The sequence below is a fragment of the Diceros bicornis genome, chromosome 3 (genome assembly GCF_020826845.1).
Source record: "Diceros bicornis minor isolate mBicDic1 chromosome 3, mDicBic1.mat.cur, whole genome shotgun sequence".
Classification (NCBI taxonomy): domain Eukaryota; kingdom Metazoa; phylum Chordata; class Mammalia; order Perissodactyla; family Rhinocerotidae; genus Diceros; species Diceros bicornis.
The window spans coordinates 18041432-18059013 of NC_080742.1; the positions used below are offsets into that span (position 1 = coordinate 18041432).

General features: G+C 36.6%; 1 protein-coding gene across 1 annotated transcript in view; it reads right to left on the reverse strand.

Annotated features, from left to right (window-relative positions):
* The window catches only part of GNAT3 (G protein subunit alpha transducin 3), a 48508-nt gene that overhangs the window by 11511 nt on the left and 19415 nt on the right, over window positions 1-17582 (reverse strand). Inside the window, exons 3-5 of the mRNA XM_058568494.1 lie at window positions 15090-15231; window positions 7416-7573; window positions 2701-2829 (exon numbers count right to left, since the gene is read on the reverse strand). Of these exons, the coding sequence (XP_058424477.1) occupies window positions 2701-2829; window positions 7416-7573; window positions 15090-15231 (429 nt within the window). The remainder of the gene's footprint in view (window positions 1-2700; window positions 2830-7415; window positions 7574-15089; window positions 15232-17582) is intronic.

The following is a 17582-nucleotide window of genomic DNA, read 5'->3' on the forward strand; positions in this document are numbered from 1 at the left end:
CAATGCCTTTAATAACACACCCTCTTGAGCCAGAGGGAAAGCAAAACCTAAGAAAACAAAAGAGCTCCAAATCTGTCTTAGTGGATGGCAAAGAGTAGTTGTATAGTCATTCCTTCATAAAGCCCAGCAATACACCAAAGTAGAACAGAAGGTCCTTTACCTGTATGACTTAAGACAAGACTTCACAAAATGAACCACAGAACTACAAGGACGAGAAAATGACACACCAGTGCGGAGATAGAGGTCTAATCTAAAGAGGCCTATTGTGAGGGAAACATCTTTAAAATACTATTTTAAAAAAATAATGCAAATGCTGTATTCTACTCAGAGTATAATTGTTTAAAAATTTATAAACATTTATATTACTTGGTACTGAGTGAAACGGATGTTCCAGGAAATGAACATAATTTTCTGAGGTTCTGAGGGCTCTTTGGCGATAGTCGTGTCACCCTGGTTTTGAAGCAGAGACGTGTGAAGTACCACAGAGCCCTGCTGACTCAAAGATGTCTCCCCAACAGGCTGCCATTTTATTCCCCCTTCCCTCTTTCCTCTGAAGGGAATTATAAATGACCAACAATGCTGGAAGAAGTACTTACTCTACAGAAAAAGTAGGGTTTTCACTCCAATTTACCTAATAGTCTGTCAGTGATATACAGCATAAGAAGTGTCATCTTTGAAGTTAGAAAGATGTGGATTCTAACAGCATTTCTGGCACTTCTATGTATGATCTAGAAGAAATCTTTCACCTCATTTTAGCCTCCATTTCTTGACTCTTTATCTTACATAAGGATAGCAATGCCCAGTTCGTCATGTTACCCCCTCCCAGTGACCCAGAGAGGCTGTTGTTACATGTTTACCAGCACACTGCTGGGTGTAGTAGTGATGGGGATATGCAGAGATGGTTAACAGATAGGATGGTCAAGGCTCCACGAGGCGACAGCATTTGATTTGGAAACTTAACGATGAGAAGGAGCCGGTCTTGGTAGAGATCCACGGTCAGAGCATTTTAGGTAAAGAGAATAGCAAGTGCAAAGGCCCTGAGGCTTGGAATGTCCAAGGAACAAATATATAAAAAAGATAATTCATGATATTGACCATTTCTGAGACGATAATAAATTGATTGATGTTACAGAGAATGACCAGGGTTGCAAGCTTCTAGATGTTCAATATGTGACATTAATTTTCAAAACCGGCTTATGATCCAGACAACACAGGATCAAGACAATTCCATTAGCTTGGGTAAGACAAGCTAACATCAAGTTATAACTCTTTGCTATGACTTGACTTCATCTAATCTTTACAACAAACTCATTAGGCAAGTAAGGGTTACTTTGTTCATCAACAACTACTGCTATCTCAATCCCAGGCTGTAGGACCACCCTCAAGCCCTATACTCAGCTTTTAGTCTGTGTTTCGGTGAGAAATTTGGAGAGGAAGAAGAAGAGTAAGAGAGAAAAAGGAATGTGCCAAAAATGCCTTGGCAGGCTTCAGAGGGGCACAGAGGAGAAGTGATTGGACCTGGGCTCCCAAAGGAAAATCCCAGGAACTGGATCAAAGATCAAGAGTTTGGAGAAAGTAGTCGCCGGAGAGGAGCTGTACCGCTGTGTTGACAGGACTGAGTTCTGCTACATTTGCCGAGCGGGGTTGTTGATCCCATCTTTGCAGTCCCTTTATCCTGGTTTGATCTTTGGCTCATCTTTCAGAAAATCAACTATTTGTAAGGCCTGAAATTTAGGTATACATTTTGAAGAGCTTTCTTCCATATTAACTTGCAAATATTCTGACCCTCTACGTAATAACTATTCTAATTAGAGATTCTATATCACCAATTTTAATACTTAAAAAATTTTAAAGCTTTAATCACTGAAACAATATTTTCCTCACAAATGGATACAAATGTTTCATATCATCTTTCCTCCAGTTTTTCTCCTTTTTAAAAATATTCCCATTATTACATATGTTAATGATTTTATTATATTTTCATTGTTTTTTCATTTCTAAAGGGTACATCTAAAACCTGATTTTAATATCTAATAGTCCATCTCATCTATAGTCCATAGGGACAAGGTGCTTAAATGTCAAGGGACATTTTCTAACACTGTGGAATGGATTTCCATTCCTTGGTATAGTAAGTGAGTAATTTTGCAATGGAATTTCTAGGAAGTTCTTGATAATGTAACAGCAATGAAAATAATGGACTCATTTTCACACCCAAATCATGCTTATAAAAAGGGCCTTGTTATTCCAGTAAACAGTGTCACATTGAAATAATTCTCTTCTTAATTATTTGCATTTTTTTAATTAAGGAAAAAATTAATAAAAATATTTCAAGCAAATGGGAGAGAAGGAAGGCGAAGGAAATAGGATCCCTGGCACCTGTTGCTGAAATGTTATTTAAATATATTCCCTTTTTTGTTTTCAAAGTAGGATATCAGTTTCACGAATGAGGAAAATAAAATCTAGCTCTCACCTGCTCAAGACAAAGGCATTTTTCTTGGAGGGAGGGATGAGGTTCAGAGTGAGGGTTGGGTGCAGGGCTACAGGTGGCAACAAGGGACAGCTTCTTGAGAGTAAACCAGGTCTAGGGAGCGTACCCGAGGACTCACGGCGCCTGAACACGGATTAGAGCCGTTCTCCGGGCAGAAATATTGAGCCTGGGGCATATTTCTGTTGATAGTTAGAAAAGACATTTGATCATACCTGAAATGCAAATCTTTAAAGGAGAATTGAGTTTCAATGATTCCAGTTGTTTTCACTCGAGAATGTAGAACATCTTGCTCATTTGGGACATATCCAGGAGCTGTTATTCTGTCCAAATCATTAAGGTAGCTAATAAAGAAATGAGATACCATATATGTTTTTAACTTTGTATCTGAAGATACCAGGATTGAGTACAAATGAATTTTTAGTTTAGGCTCCATTAAAATGGTTAACTCCAGACTGGTTCTTTTCACACTCTGGCTCATCAGAATGACAAGGGCTTGGTGGCCGGGATGTTGCAGAGTGCTGAGGGTGGCACGCAGCTGACCCATGGGGGCTTCTGTTAAAGGTAGCTGGATCAATGCTGCCTTAGCCTGTGTTTTATGAGGCGTAAGTGATAGATTTGCTGGTATATGGATAGGCATTTGAGAGAAAAGCTCTTTTTATAGGGTCTAGATCATCCCCAAAAATGCTACCTTGTAATGCCAGTCACTAGATTATCCTCAAAGTGCTATAGTTAGACTTGAAGCACCTTGAATTTTCAGAGAGTGATTGGTTTTAATGTCATAATTGGAAGGCTGTTGTGTTGTTTCTCCATGGATTGTCTAGTTTGGACTGAACCATTTTCATTAAGTGTCATGATTATATCCGGTTAGCTCAATAAAGAAGCTTTTGGCTTCTGTGCTGATTCATACTGGAACAAATCCTTGGAATTGCTGACCCATCCCTGAGCTAGCACTCCTGGGGACAGAAGGCTGAAATTACACATTCTACTCACTCCAACCATCTCTTCCATCATGGCATCAGCGTGTCCTTAACTCGTACCAGAGGCGATAGTTAAAATCCCTGTGTTACCAGGCCCCACACTGTCCTCTTTTTGCCCACAGAATCCGGGGGTGGTGAGAGGCAGGGATAAGTCTGATTAAGCTGTGTGCTCTATAAGAATCTGTTAGAGCAGATGCAAGAAGCCCCTCTTAGCTTCATCCTTGAAACCAGATAATGTCTTTAGACTAAAACAAAGTGTTTTATTGCTTTAAAAACAGATGAAAACCACTGTTTTAGACTTTTGATACTAAGGCTTTTTAATAGCTTGGCAATACGTCTATTTCTATGAAAATGTTAGAGATAGTAATAGCCTGGTAAGGTTTTTATGACAAATTTGGCCATTACATTGAACCAAGTTAACATAAATAGCTCAAATAGAAAGATCACAGTGAGCGTACAGCCATCCAGACAGAATTTGAGGGGTAGAATCCAGCTGAATATTAATTACTCAAAAGTTGAATTTTTCAGGGGATACATTGAGCTGCTATGCCTTAGCACCCACCACAATGCCTTAAAAAAACAAAGTTATTTCATCATTTTTTAAAAAATAAATTCAACGGCAATATAGAAAATTTATTCTTGGAGAATCTTTCTGCTTTTAAGCTGAAACAAACTAAGAGTAGGCAAGTGCCCCAAAGGGATTTTGGCCAAGGCTAAATAATCACACTTCAGAAATACATATACTTGTAATGTGAAAATTTGTCACCATGTTTTAGTCTAATAAAGTTTATTTTTTCTTAAAAAGAGAGACAAATCAAGATATAAATATATCAGAGAAAATATTGAAAGGTTTTTCTAGTTTCTTTCTGTTTTGTGAAGCAAGTTCCTTTGTGAATTTCCTATCAACTAAGCCTGCATATGTGGTAAGTACACTACTGGTCGGCTGGTTCACGCAAGAGCCAAAACAAAACAGAAACAGATCTGCCATCAGAGAGATTAAGTCCATTTGAACGTAGCTAAATGAATGCTTTGGTAAAGGCATGCTTTAATGTACTTTTATTTGCATGTGTAAATGATGTCAAGCAAAGCAGAGGCCTTGGCAGAGTGACGAATTTGCGTTTAAAATGCTTGTTTTAATAAACAAATCTAGGATTTGGGTGCTGAAGCCAGTGGTCTAAAACTTAAACCAATCCAGAGGCCCTACATACATACAGTGCAAATCACTTAAAAAAATCTTATTCTTTTTCTAATCACGAAAAAATAGTATTTTTCCTGGTGAAGTCTCTGTTAAATCTTAAAGCATATGGATTTAAATAGCACACTAGACAGCCTTAGTCAGTAAACCATGAAGTATTAATTAAAATCTTCCCCCTCTTTGCCACTGCCCTGACGCTTTTCTCTCGGTTTCCTAGTACCGATGTGGGGAGGTGTTGTGTTGCTGACAACGGAGTTCCTCTCCCTTACACAGATTAGGACTCTCCTCTTCCTTAGACTCAACTTGAAGGGTTTCTGAGTTTGAGAGAAGAACCAATATCTCACTTTCACCAAAAAGTGACAGAAAGGAAGGAAAGAAGAAAGGAAGAAAGAGGGAGGGAGCACAAGAGCAAGGAAGGAAGGGAAAGAAAGAGACCATGCCCTATATGATGCATACGAAATAGACATGGATATGCTACTGATCTGATGTGATATTTAGTTTTAAAATGTGAATGTAATTCAGTATTTGAAAAAAATTCTCTGTTAATTTTTGGAAGAAAGCAATGGCCATTCAACTACTTTTCTTACCAAGCTTTTACTTAATCTTCCTCTTAAGGACTGCTAAGGGCAAAAAAAAAAGGTTAACCTTTAAATTTTTATTTTATATGAAACTTTTCTTAGACACAGGGGTGGAAATTGACTTTATTGTTGTTATTCTACTGTCCTGCCAATAAATCTGGGTAGTTAAAAAACATTACGATACAAGCCACATTCATAAAATGGATGCAAGTGGATATTGTGTAGATGTGTTTAACCTGAAGAACAGATAAATGCTTCTAATATGAATTTATAATATGATAGATAGTCCCAGTGTAAAATATATTTTATATGTCAAAACGAAGGAAAAAGCTAAAACTAAAATGCGAAAATCTAGAAAATACAATAAAATGTCATTTTATCTGCCCATTTTGACTATACAATATGTAAACATTTTTTGCTATCAAAGAGCAAACAATTTGGCAAACATAATGATAATATAATTGCAAATACATTTCTTACAGTATTTTAAGGGAAAAATCATGTTTAATCAATAATGTGTATCCAAAACTAAATATATTAATTACAGCTATCATCTATCTGTCTCTCTATCTACCTATCTACCTACCTACCTACTTATCTATTCTTCTCTTCCTCCCTTCCCAGAACTTAGCTAAGCAACTTTTTATGAGAATATTCCACAAAAGTTTCATATGAATTCTGACTGTCTTTATCAATGATTCATATAGAAAACCCACGTTTTCTATACTACAGAGAAGTTTCCTGGTATTAAAATGTGCCCAGGCACTGGTACACTTATGAAAACAGTTATTCAAGTTAACGTAATCACAGGATGATATCCATTCTCTACTTCACCAGAGAGCGAAGAGCAGGACTTTCCTCCAAGGGCAATGTGTCCATTGGATTTTGGAATTTAAAATGAGCAGTAATGAGTAACCACAGAAGACTGATGTTGTTGTTATCTTTTCCTAGAATTTAGGTGGTTTGTTTTCTCTCCACAATCCTTCTGCCCATCATGATTAAAAATCTGAAATATCATGCAAGTTTCATTGTCCTCATATAATTTTTCATTTGTTTCACTTTTATATCACTGTTTTTTTTTGTAGTGCTGCTAGCATGTTCTGTTGGGAGTTCATCAAAAGGACTGTATTTATACCTTTTTACACATTTATATGCATGGACAGAAATATAGAACGAGTATTTAAATTATGTTTGTATACTTGTGCACACATGAGTGCAGGCATATAACCATGGGGTAGGCTAAGAACCATTTACTAAAGTGGAAATTCAAGTTCATTTTTATTTATTTATTTATTTTTTGAGAGGAAGATCAGCCCTGAGCTACCATCCATGCTAATCCTCCTCTTTTTGCTGAGGAAGACCGGCTCTGAGCTAACAACTATTGCCAATCCTCCTCCTTTTTTTCTTTTTTCCCCCAAAGCCCCAGTAGATAGTTGTATGTCATAGTTGCACATCCTTCTAGTTGCTGTATGTGGGATGCGGCCTCAGCATGGCCAGAGAAGTGGTGCATTGGTGCGCACCCGGATCTGAACCCGGGCCGCCAGTAGTGGAGCGCATGCACCTAACTGCTAAGCCACGGGGCCGGCACCCAAGTTCACTTTTATAATGAAATTATAAATAGTGTCACAACATCCTAATTTCCTTGTGGCTGATAATTGCTAACTGAGTGATATAGCTGTGAAAATTATATAATCTTTCTTGAGACTCAAAAAGACTCACAATATATAAATGTTTTGAAAATAAGTGCATTACTTTTTTCTAGAATTCTGTATCGTGCTCATCAAACCAATGGAGCCAAAGCATGTGTCATTAATAAGATTATTTTAGATAGTTTCAGCAATGAAATGAATAGCCAAAACCTTAGTGTGCACATCACCAGTCTGTGTTTATGTTGAACACAGTGCACAATGATTAATTATTTTTAACTGGGAGAAAATATTTATAACATGGATCTCAGGCAAATGGTTTCAAAATTAGTTATTTAAAATGCTCCCCTTGTTATATTTTTACATCTGATTATATCACCTTGGTCTTTTTTATTTCTCTTCAATTACTTTTATTTTAGTATAACAAAATTTAAAGCCATTTACTTTATGATTACAAGTGCAAAGTACACAGATATTATTCTTAATTTTAAGCATTTCAACTACAATTCCTATCAAAATGCATTTACTTACTAAGCTGCTGAGTCATTGAGCTGATATTCAGATGCCCTTTCAAAGCAGGCCTGAATTCCTGGGTCTCTCCACAGCCGTTTCATTACCTCAGCCAGCTCAGGGGTCATGCCGCCATCTTCCAGGCTATTCGCCATTGCGCAAAGTTGTTGTTGGTCTTCCTATAGCAATGTTTTTGCGAGAGAGATAAAAATGTGTTATTTGGAATCACATATTGTTTTTTGTATAAAGCATTACAACTTGATTTTTATCTTATTCCTGTAGGTAATAATTCTGTTGAACATCTATTCAATATATCTTAAAGTTGATACTAAAGCTCCTTATAATGGCTGGCTTATGTTCCAGAAGAGTTCTCCATTGCAAAAACTATAAAATGTTATATGAAGAATATAGGATATTTTGATATATATCACTAACTTCTGAATCTGATGTTAAAAGGTATAACAATACTTTGGTGTAAGTCCCTTGAGCTCTCAGAGGATCAAAATGCTGGCGTAAATTGGGAATGAATCTGGTCTAATCTGGCACATTTTCTTTGATCATGGCCATATATTTTCCAGAAAATAAAAGTACTAAGTAAGAAATGGAGTAAAAACCTCTAAAACTGTATTTTTTTTTTTTTTTTTTTTGCTGAGGAAGATTCGCCCTGAGTTAACATCTATGCCAATCTTCCTCTATTTTGTATGTGGGTCACCGCCACCGTATGGCAGCTGACAAGTGGTGTCAGTCTGCGCCTGGGAACCGAACCTGGGCCGCAGAAGCAGAATGTGCTGAACTTAACCACTAGGCTATGGGGCTGGCCCCTAAAATTGTATTTTTTAAAAAACATTGATATAGAACATTATTTGCCATCATGTACCTCTTTGTAATCATATAAATAAGCAATGGTAAACATTTTGATCCACAGTTTTTAAACATTCCTGACGGTGTTGTTAATTACATGCTTTGGGGCAGATCAACAGGGCTCAGGTGAGACCTCATTCAGAAAGAGAAGAAAAGAAAAGAAAAAAATAGAAAGCAAGAATTGTGCTACTCCTGATGGGCTATTTGGAGGTGACAAGAGCAGAAGGAAAAAAAAGTTTATGGAGTAAATAATATTGTCCATGGTTTATTTTAACTAATAATCAAAGCCATTTTATGACAAAATTTTTTTTAAGATTAAGAATTTGAGTTTCAGAATAATTAAATTATTGACCATGATTCTAGATCAGGCAAATGAAGATTGGGCTCAAGTCGTGCTTGTCAGATTCCAAAGCTCATACTCTTCCTTCCTCATCCTCTTTCTAGTGCGTATTATTATATTTACAACGGCATATGTAACGTCTCACACAATCCTAACAACAGCAGTCACACAGACACTATATTTTCTCATTTTACAAATGAGGAATCTAAAACTAGGAGGTCAATTTGCCAAACCAATAAAGACAATGAGCATTGGAAGAGTCAAACCCAAACATACTCTGTGCAACGTCGGGTGGCTACCAACAAAGTATGTCCACTAAGAACCTACTGCTTTTCTGATACAATTCAATTTGTTATTTTCAATTGAGGACAAGTTTATTTCAGTTTTATTAAAAGTCTGCTCTTTGCATGAAAAACTGAGGGTATGTCTCTCATTGTTAAAGAGAGGCTCTGTTGAGACTAAAAACCTTATTTCATCTCTCTTCACATTCAGATTTAATTGCCAAACCAAACTGATCAGATGACCATTAGGCCAAAAATTTTAAATGGCCAAAATCAAAGGCTTGAACCCATTTTCTTGCATCGGCACAGGGTAAATTTTAAGACCATTCTTCTTGATTATTTGGATGTGAAGGAGAACTGCAAATCCAGCAAAATATGATCCGGTCACTTTGCTGGCGTCACCTCATTTGCCTCCTTCCACTATTACAGTGCCATTTAGGACAAATGATGCAATGAAACGGTTGCTCAGTTTTGTCCCTAAAGGGAAAAAATTGCATGCCTTGTTAGCATACCTTTATAAACCAAGCTAATATACTCTTTCATTTCTTTTTAAAAGCTTCCATTTTTAATTTAAACATTCTTTCCTTATATAGATATCATGAATATAGCCTCGCTTTGACCATTTAAATGTCATGAAGACTGACCACCATTTCAATGCTAGTACCTCCCCCAGGGGCAAATAATCCTGTCAATGTGGTTTTTGTCTTTTGAGATGTTTTACTTTTTTAGTTTATTGGATGCGTAGGTAAAGCCAGTGGTGGTGATTTTCAAACCAGGCTGCACATTATAAGCAAGTGCAGGACCTCAACCCAAACAAAATGAATCAGAATCTCGGGGTGTCAAGTTCTGCAAAGGGATTTTTAAAAATCTCCTAAGTGACTCAAATGTGCAGCCTGGGTAGAGAATCTGGCAATATAAAAGTTTTTTTAACCATAAATAGTATCTTGTTGGACATGTTGCATTTTGATTCTTGAAGTTCGAGTGCAGTTATTAAAGTGCTAACACGCTAATTTAAAGACCAAAATTCATGTGTTTAAGGGATTGGGCCCACCAATCAAATTTGAATTTTTAAAATATATAACACCACAATTAATAGGTATTATGAGAAGTTACCTTCTACATAACAGCCAAATGGATTGAAAACTGAATTCCTACTGATTATCTTACTCCCATATTTTAAAAACTCCAGTAATTTCCCATCAAACTCAAAGTAAAACCCAAAGCCCTGACTATGGCTCACAATGGTTACAGGTTTTGACCCATGTCTTTCTTTCTGACTTTATTTCCTTCTCTCTCTCCATCCCCCACCTTTTCTCAAGATGCACTGGACTCCTTGCTGCTCCTTGAACTCACCAAGCCCCCATTTCAGAGCATCTGAATGGCCTCTTCCCTCCATGTCTTCCCTGTTGCTTACTTCCTGTTTTATTCAAGCCTCTTCCCAAATACCACCCCCTCAAGGATGCCTTCCATGGCCACCCTGTCTTTCATTCTTTCATCACTCTCTAGACTCTTACCCTCCTTGATTTTTTTTCATGACATTCATTACTTCCTATACAGTGCATATTTCTTTATTTGTTTTGTAAGTTTTATATTAGACTATAAGCCCTTCATGTTTTGTCCATTTCTACATGCTTAAGACTGAGAGAAGAACCTAATACATAGCACATGTCCCTGAAATATTGCTGAATGAATGAATCAATAAAATGAATATACTAATTAGCTCAGACCTCATGATCTAGACACACTTTAAGAAATCTCCAATAATTTCCCATATTTTTCAAATAGCTCCAAGGGGGTTCAAATGGCATCCTGAAGAAATTTTATTTCCTTATGATTTATCTGGAAATGCTTGGGTGTTGTGGTGTTCTAGAATAGTTCATTCTCTCAAGATTGCATAGTTCTGGAACTATGTTGCATAGAAAGCAAAATATATATTTTCTCTACAGGTTACCCAGAACTTCCTCATCAATATTAGGAACCTCAGGTGGTCCTAGGACCTCATGGAATTCATTCTCAACTCTAGAGTCATATTTCCAAAGTTTGTAGAAAAAATATCTAAAGAATTAAAGGATATCATAACCTAGTAATTTTGGGAAATGCCCGTTTAAAAATGCCAGGTTTTGGGGCCGGCCCGGTGGCGCAAGCGGTTAAGTGTGCGCGTTCCGCTGTGGCAGCCCGGGGTTCGCTGGTTCGGATCCCGGGCGCGCACCGACGCACTGCTTGGTAAGCCATGCTGTGGCGGCGTCCCATATAAAGTGGAGGAAGATAGGCACCGATGTTAGCCCAGGGCCGTCTTCCTCAGCAAAAAAGGAAGAGGACTGGCGGATGTTAGCTCAGGGCTGATCTCCTCACAAAAAAAAAAAAAAAAAGCCAGGTTTTGTTGCTACAAGATTTTCAGAACCTTGGGATACTAATTTTGTTTGCAAATTTCCAAAAAGTTGTTACAGTGTGTGTGTATCCCAAACTTGTTTGATCAAAGAACTTTTATCATAGAACATCTTGAGGAATCACTGTTCTTTGGTTCAGATGGTAGGGTTCATTTTGTAGGGTGCTATGTCAAAGACAGTCACAAAAATACCTAAATTGTGTGATAAAAATGTTATGGCTTTCAGCATTTTTTATGTTGGTCTAGTGGATGTTTTAGATTTTCTAAAATAGAGCATAATAACATTCAGAAAGGATAAATAGAAATTTACTAAATGCCTTTATTATGCCCCCTCTTGTTTCCTCAGCTTTACTCTCTTTATAAGTTCTATATTCATGTAATTAGTCTGTCAAACATTAAACTAAAACAAGTAAGAGCAAGCCCCCTTTAGCTGCATCCTCCTTCAACTACAGATCCTGTCTCTCTCCTACTCCTCACTATAGTTCCTGAAATCGTCTTTAAACTGTTCCCGTATTCTCTTCTCATTTCTCAACACACTTCATTGGATTCTGCATCCACAACTCCTCTAATGCTTCTCTTATTATATCCCCAGTGATCTCCATATTATTAAATCCAAGAGTTCTTTTAAATACACCTCTTTCTCGCCCTCTCAAGACCTTTCAACTTAATCTCCCTTTGGAACACTCTCTTGAATTCTGTGATTCCATATATTCCTGGCTTTCTTCTTACAATTCCGTCCCCTCCTCCAAGCTTTCCTGTTTCTCTCAAATGACCAGAAAATGTTGGAGTTTTTTGACATCGTTACCTAAATTTCCCTTCTCCTTAATGCTCTTCTTTTCTCAATCTAAGCACTTGTCCTCTTCCATCCCATCCACTTCCTCAGCGTACATCACGTGCCACAGCGTAAGGGTATGCCGATAACACCAAGATTTACATCTCTAGCCCAAATATCTCTTTTGAACTTCAAACGTACATTTTCAACTGCTTACGCATGTGGATATCTTACAGCACTTACAAACTCAGCATTTCCAAAATGAAACTAATTAGTTCTCCCATGTCCCTACTAGCGAAAGTATTCCCCTGTCTCAGTAATTCTAGGAACAAGGAAGATCCAGCGCCACATCCAGCTGTGCTGCCCTTTTGAAATAGCTGATGCTTTGTAATTACTTATTTAGCATTAGTCTTTCCTCTCTTGAAGGCAAATACTATTTCCATTTCATTTAGTGCTCATTCCTCAGTGATATCCACAGTGTCCAGACAAGCGTCTGACATAAAATAATACTTTAATGCAAAATATTTTTTTAAGTGATGTTCGATGTGTGGACTTTGGTACGTAAATTTTAATGAGCCTACATTCAAAGTAATTATTGAAAGGTAATAATACCTAATATTTACTGGGAGCTTACATTCTACAATACTTTGTATTTAAGTGGATTTCTTACGTTTCTGCTTCATCCTGTAAAAGTCATTGGAACTCAGTGAGGAAAGCACTAACATTTTGTGGATGAAGAAACTGAAATTTAGAGAGATTGAGTAACTTGTCCAAACTTACAGAACCAGTGACCAAAAAAGCTCATGCAAATTTTCTATCAGGACTCTTCTCTCTCTGAATGGCAGTCTGTGCAATGATGTACAAATGGTTGTGTAAAAATATAGAAACTGGTATAAATAAACAAGATGAAAGCCAAATAGAAAGCCATGGGACATCAGAACTCTGACAGCCTCAGGTAGGTAAAGTGTTTAGCAATTAATCTGTTGAATAAACAGTTTAAGCCAGATGCAGAGTGTATTAATCTTAAAATCAAATAATAAAGAATGTGATTGGAACTGCTATAGTTTACATCAGTTTAAACCAAAATATGTGCTATGTAGTGCCTGACAACTCTGGTGTCTGATACGTGAGGACATAGGCGCTCCTGAGAAGTCGTACCTATTGCTTAGCGCTGCTTAAGTTACTCTGTTTACACCATTCAACGTCCGATTTGAATAAATTACATTTACTATTTTTTTAGTCAGCATATGGCAGCAATGTACAGAATCTATTATTTTCACTCCACCTGCATGCCAGATTATTAACACTCTTAACCAGCAGATTTCAGGTCTTAGCGATGACTGGCATCACTGATTTGCACACACTGGGCTGTATGAAGCACACGGTGTATTTAAATAAGTAGCACTAGGCAAGGTTATGATCTCCAACTTCTATGATGCAAATATGTGGAATATTACACATGCAAATTCTAACGTTGTTAAATCATTCTCAAAGGAATGCAGAAGGAACACCTGTTTCAGGAGCTATTATTGCTTAGAAGAAAAAAAATAAAAGAAACATTCCTAATCATTAAAAGTATTTTTACAAAAATCCATACATAGGGAAAAGCACTCTAGTAGAAGCCAGGAGGAGTGGGTTTTGCCCTAAACTCTAGCTATTTAAGGCAGGCTAAATTGCGAATCCTCTTTGGCCCTTATTTTTCACATCTTTGAATAAGGAAGTTATACTAGGTTGTCTTAAGGGCCGGTTTAAATCCTAGGTTCTTAGGAAAAGCCAGGGTCAGACCTATAACTGAACTACCCTTAAATAAAAACATGACTACTAAGTCACAGAATGATAAGGAAGGAAAGGATGTTGGAGTTCAGTTCCTGCAACCCCTTTTTACGTGTGAGAGAAACTGTGACCTAAAGAAGTAGGTGACTGACTGACCGGAGCCAAGTGTGGGGAAAGCTAAAAATGGAAGGAGAGCCTGCCAGAGTGCCTGACTCTGCTGGACCGACTATCTGCCCCAAGGACGGCTTAGCGTCTCCGTGCTCCTTGTTGGAAGGTGGCAGGACAAAACAGGGATTTACCACTTCCTTTAACATTCACAGCACCAAAGAGGTGTTTTTCTTTTCATCCTAATGGCTTCCAGTGAGGTCCTTTACATGGTCTAACCCTAAACTCCTGGGGGAGCAGGGGAGAGGAAAGTACAAATGTCACTTTTTTCTCTATGCCCACTATACCATTCCTCTCTATTTTTACTGTGAATATAACAATATCTGGAGGCAAGCAGCTGCTCCTAGGGGAGACACGTGGACCGGTGAGTTCTTCCTGTGGATTGCTCGCAATTACTCCTTTTTCCGGTGTGGTTAACTGTTGTTCTTTGGGTAATACTGTATGTTTCACTTGCCACCTAAAATAGCTTTATATGTTTGCACATAAACTGTTTTAAAGTAAGTGGATTTTTAATGTATTTTAACATAAAATAATTATATTAGAAAATATAGAGAAAAAATGAAACTATTTAGATGCTACTTTACAAACAGAATTATGACTACTTGAGTATATTTGTTATATAAGATTTTATTTAATCACACAATTTTGAATTCTTTTTTAAAAAAATATTTTAAAATGCTACAGAGTCTGTGATTATCATTGAACATTAATGATAATTGTACTGTTATTATTAAAAATAAAAAATCTCCATGCAATGACTCAATCAAACCAAGAAAATAAGTGTAGAGATATTGCAGTTTGATTTTATGGAATAAACTCTTTTGTATTTGGCAAACATAAGCAGTATTTTCCTCTAATATAATGTATTGTTTGATATTAGATTTGACTCAGGAAAACAGTTATTGTTGAATAAAATTGTAGCACACAATCAAAAAGAAAAGTTTCATATAAAGGAAAGTAGGAAATTTTATAAGAAACAGAATTAATGTTTCCAAAATTCATATTTCATATTCTTAAAATTTTGATATAGATTAGTACTACAAATGTATTAGGTCCTACTGTTTTATGGCTCAGACTTCATTATAGGACATACAACTGTCATTGTTTGCATACTCACCGCACTTCTGGGATGTACATAATCAATCCCAAGGGTACTCATGGCTTTCAAAATAGCTAGGATGGACTGCAACGTATTACTGTAAATTACTGCTTTGAACTCCATGCATTCTTGCTCACTGTATCCATTCTTATGGATGATCCTACAACATAAACATGAAAAGCTTTTGTGAGTTAACAATTGAATTTTTAGTAATACTAAAACACATCAATAATAATTTGCATGAATAAAATTACAGTATATATGTTAAAAAAGGAACAATTTTGTCCATATGTATATGCTAAATCTGAATAGTTTTATGGCTTTGAATTTTTATTATCATTGAAGTTTAATACAATATTTTCTTTCTGAGCTTGTCATGCTAAATATAAAGAGGAATTGGGATTTGCTCTAGATAAACCTTTATTTAAAATGGGTAATTAGTCTTTGGGTGGTGAACATGATGTAACCTATGCATAAATCGAAATATAATGATGTACACCTGAAATTTATATAGTGTTATAAATCAACGTTACTGCAATAAAAAAATAAAAATAAAAATAAATAAAATGGGTAAATCATAGGCATTTTACTTAGAAGCTTATTTCTGTTCAAGACAAAAATTTCCAGATTCCTGGGACAAAGATATACAGAGTTCCGAAAACGTGTGTAGTGTTTACAACACGATGTCTAGAGGAAGTGACAGAAATCAGTAGGACATTCCTGTCTTTTCCTATCACTTACGACATGCTGGAAAATAGGAGTGTCTGCTTTCTATTTATAGGATTAACAAAGGCCTCTTTTTTTCAATGTGGGTAATTACCCACTGTTAAATCCCGTGTCACTTTTCCATCTGTGTACGTGCCACCGAGTTCTCAAAGCTGAAAAGCCCAGACATTGGATTTGGCTGAACACTTCTTTTCCTTCCACTCATTCATTCAGAACGCAAAGTTTTATTAATAGTTTTGAAGTAATAGATTAAAATAGATCTACCTATGAAAAGCTAAAATCTTTGCATATCCTGATTGCTTTATTGCATCTTTATTGCCTAATATGTTCTTGTTCCTTTCTGTCGTTCTTTTCTTATTGTTTTTGAAGTGCTTTGTGTTCATTAGGCATCATTTTGGATGTCATATTACTGAGGATTTGCGTTGTTTCCGTATACCTAGAGGCTTTAGCGTAAGAGGAAGAGAACACAGATGCTTCTCAAGATATTAAAACCTTGAAATACAAGGATTCTGCAGTGAAAGGAGTAAAGGCAGTACCTATAGCCATTACTTATTGTTTTTAATATTTGTTTGCCAGTAATTGCTGTCTTTCTACTTTAAACATGACCATATTTGTCTTGCTGTATTAAAACAATTAAATGACTAAATAAAATAAAGACTGCAGAAAAAAATGCAGTGAAATGTCTTTATGGATAGATCAGGAATAAGTTCATTAAAGAAATCCCAGTTCTCTGTCAAAAATTGACTTTGCAAAATTATTTTACTTATTAAATTAAAATGGCAATCACACATAAATTTGGAGGCATTTAGGTTTTCTTCTTGGAACAAGTTCTGATGGCTATCCTTTCGTCAGAGATGAGGAAACATCTATCACGAAGCAGACTTAAAAAATCCAGTTGTAGTGGGACTGTAAACAACTTTGTTTTTCTTAGGGCTGCATAAATACATGTCTGGGAGATAGAGCTCTCTGCCTGCAAGTTGATTCCTAGGTCTGTTCAAATTAATAAACTTTTACTGGCATTTTCTGTAACATACTGCATTATGCGCTGAAGAGAATGAATAAATTAGACAAGTCCGTCCTCCCCAAAACACATAGACTAGAGCTCCACTGTCCAGTATGGTAGCCACTAGACACATTAATTAAAATTACATAAAATTAAGAATTCTGTTCCTCAGTCACACAAGCCACATTTCAGGTGTGTAATAGCCACATGTGGCGAGGAGCTACCATATTGGAGAAGGCAGATACAGAACCTTCCTATCGTCGCAGAAAGTTCTATTGTAGAGGACTGAATTATGGGAAGGTAGAGCATATAATCTGGTTTTTGTACAGTTGATAATGTATAGCAACAACATCTGCATATGGTATGATGAACTAGAAAAGAAAAAGTGATAAACTCTATTGGGAGTGGGTGTAAGCGATCAGGGGAGACTGCCTGGGAGCGCTGGTGATCAGTTGATTTTTCAGAGATAAACAGTTATTCCCAGAGTCAAAACGAAGGTGAACATTCTAGGCAGAAGGATCAGTATGGCCAAATAGATGCTTACAATTATCAAGATTTTAATATGCACCAAGCACTGCTTTAAGTGCTTTATGTGTATTATTTTCTCATTTCTTGTACTAAGCCCTTTAAAGTAGGTAAAATTATCATCTACATTTTACAGGTAAGAAATGTAGGCATAGATATTAAGCAACTACCTCTAGCTTATTCAGTTAGTATGTGGTACAGCTGGGCAGCAAATGCAGTCTGCTTTTAGAGCCCATGGGCTTAGCCACTAAGCTGTA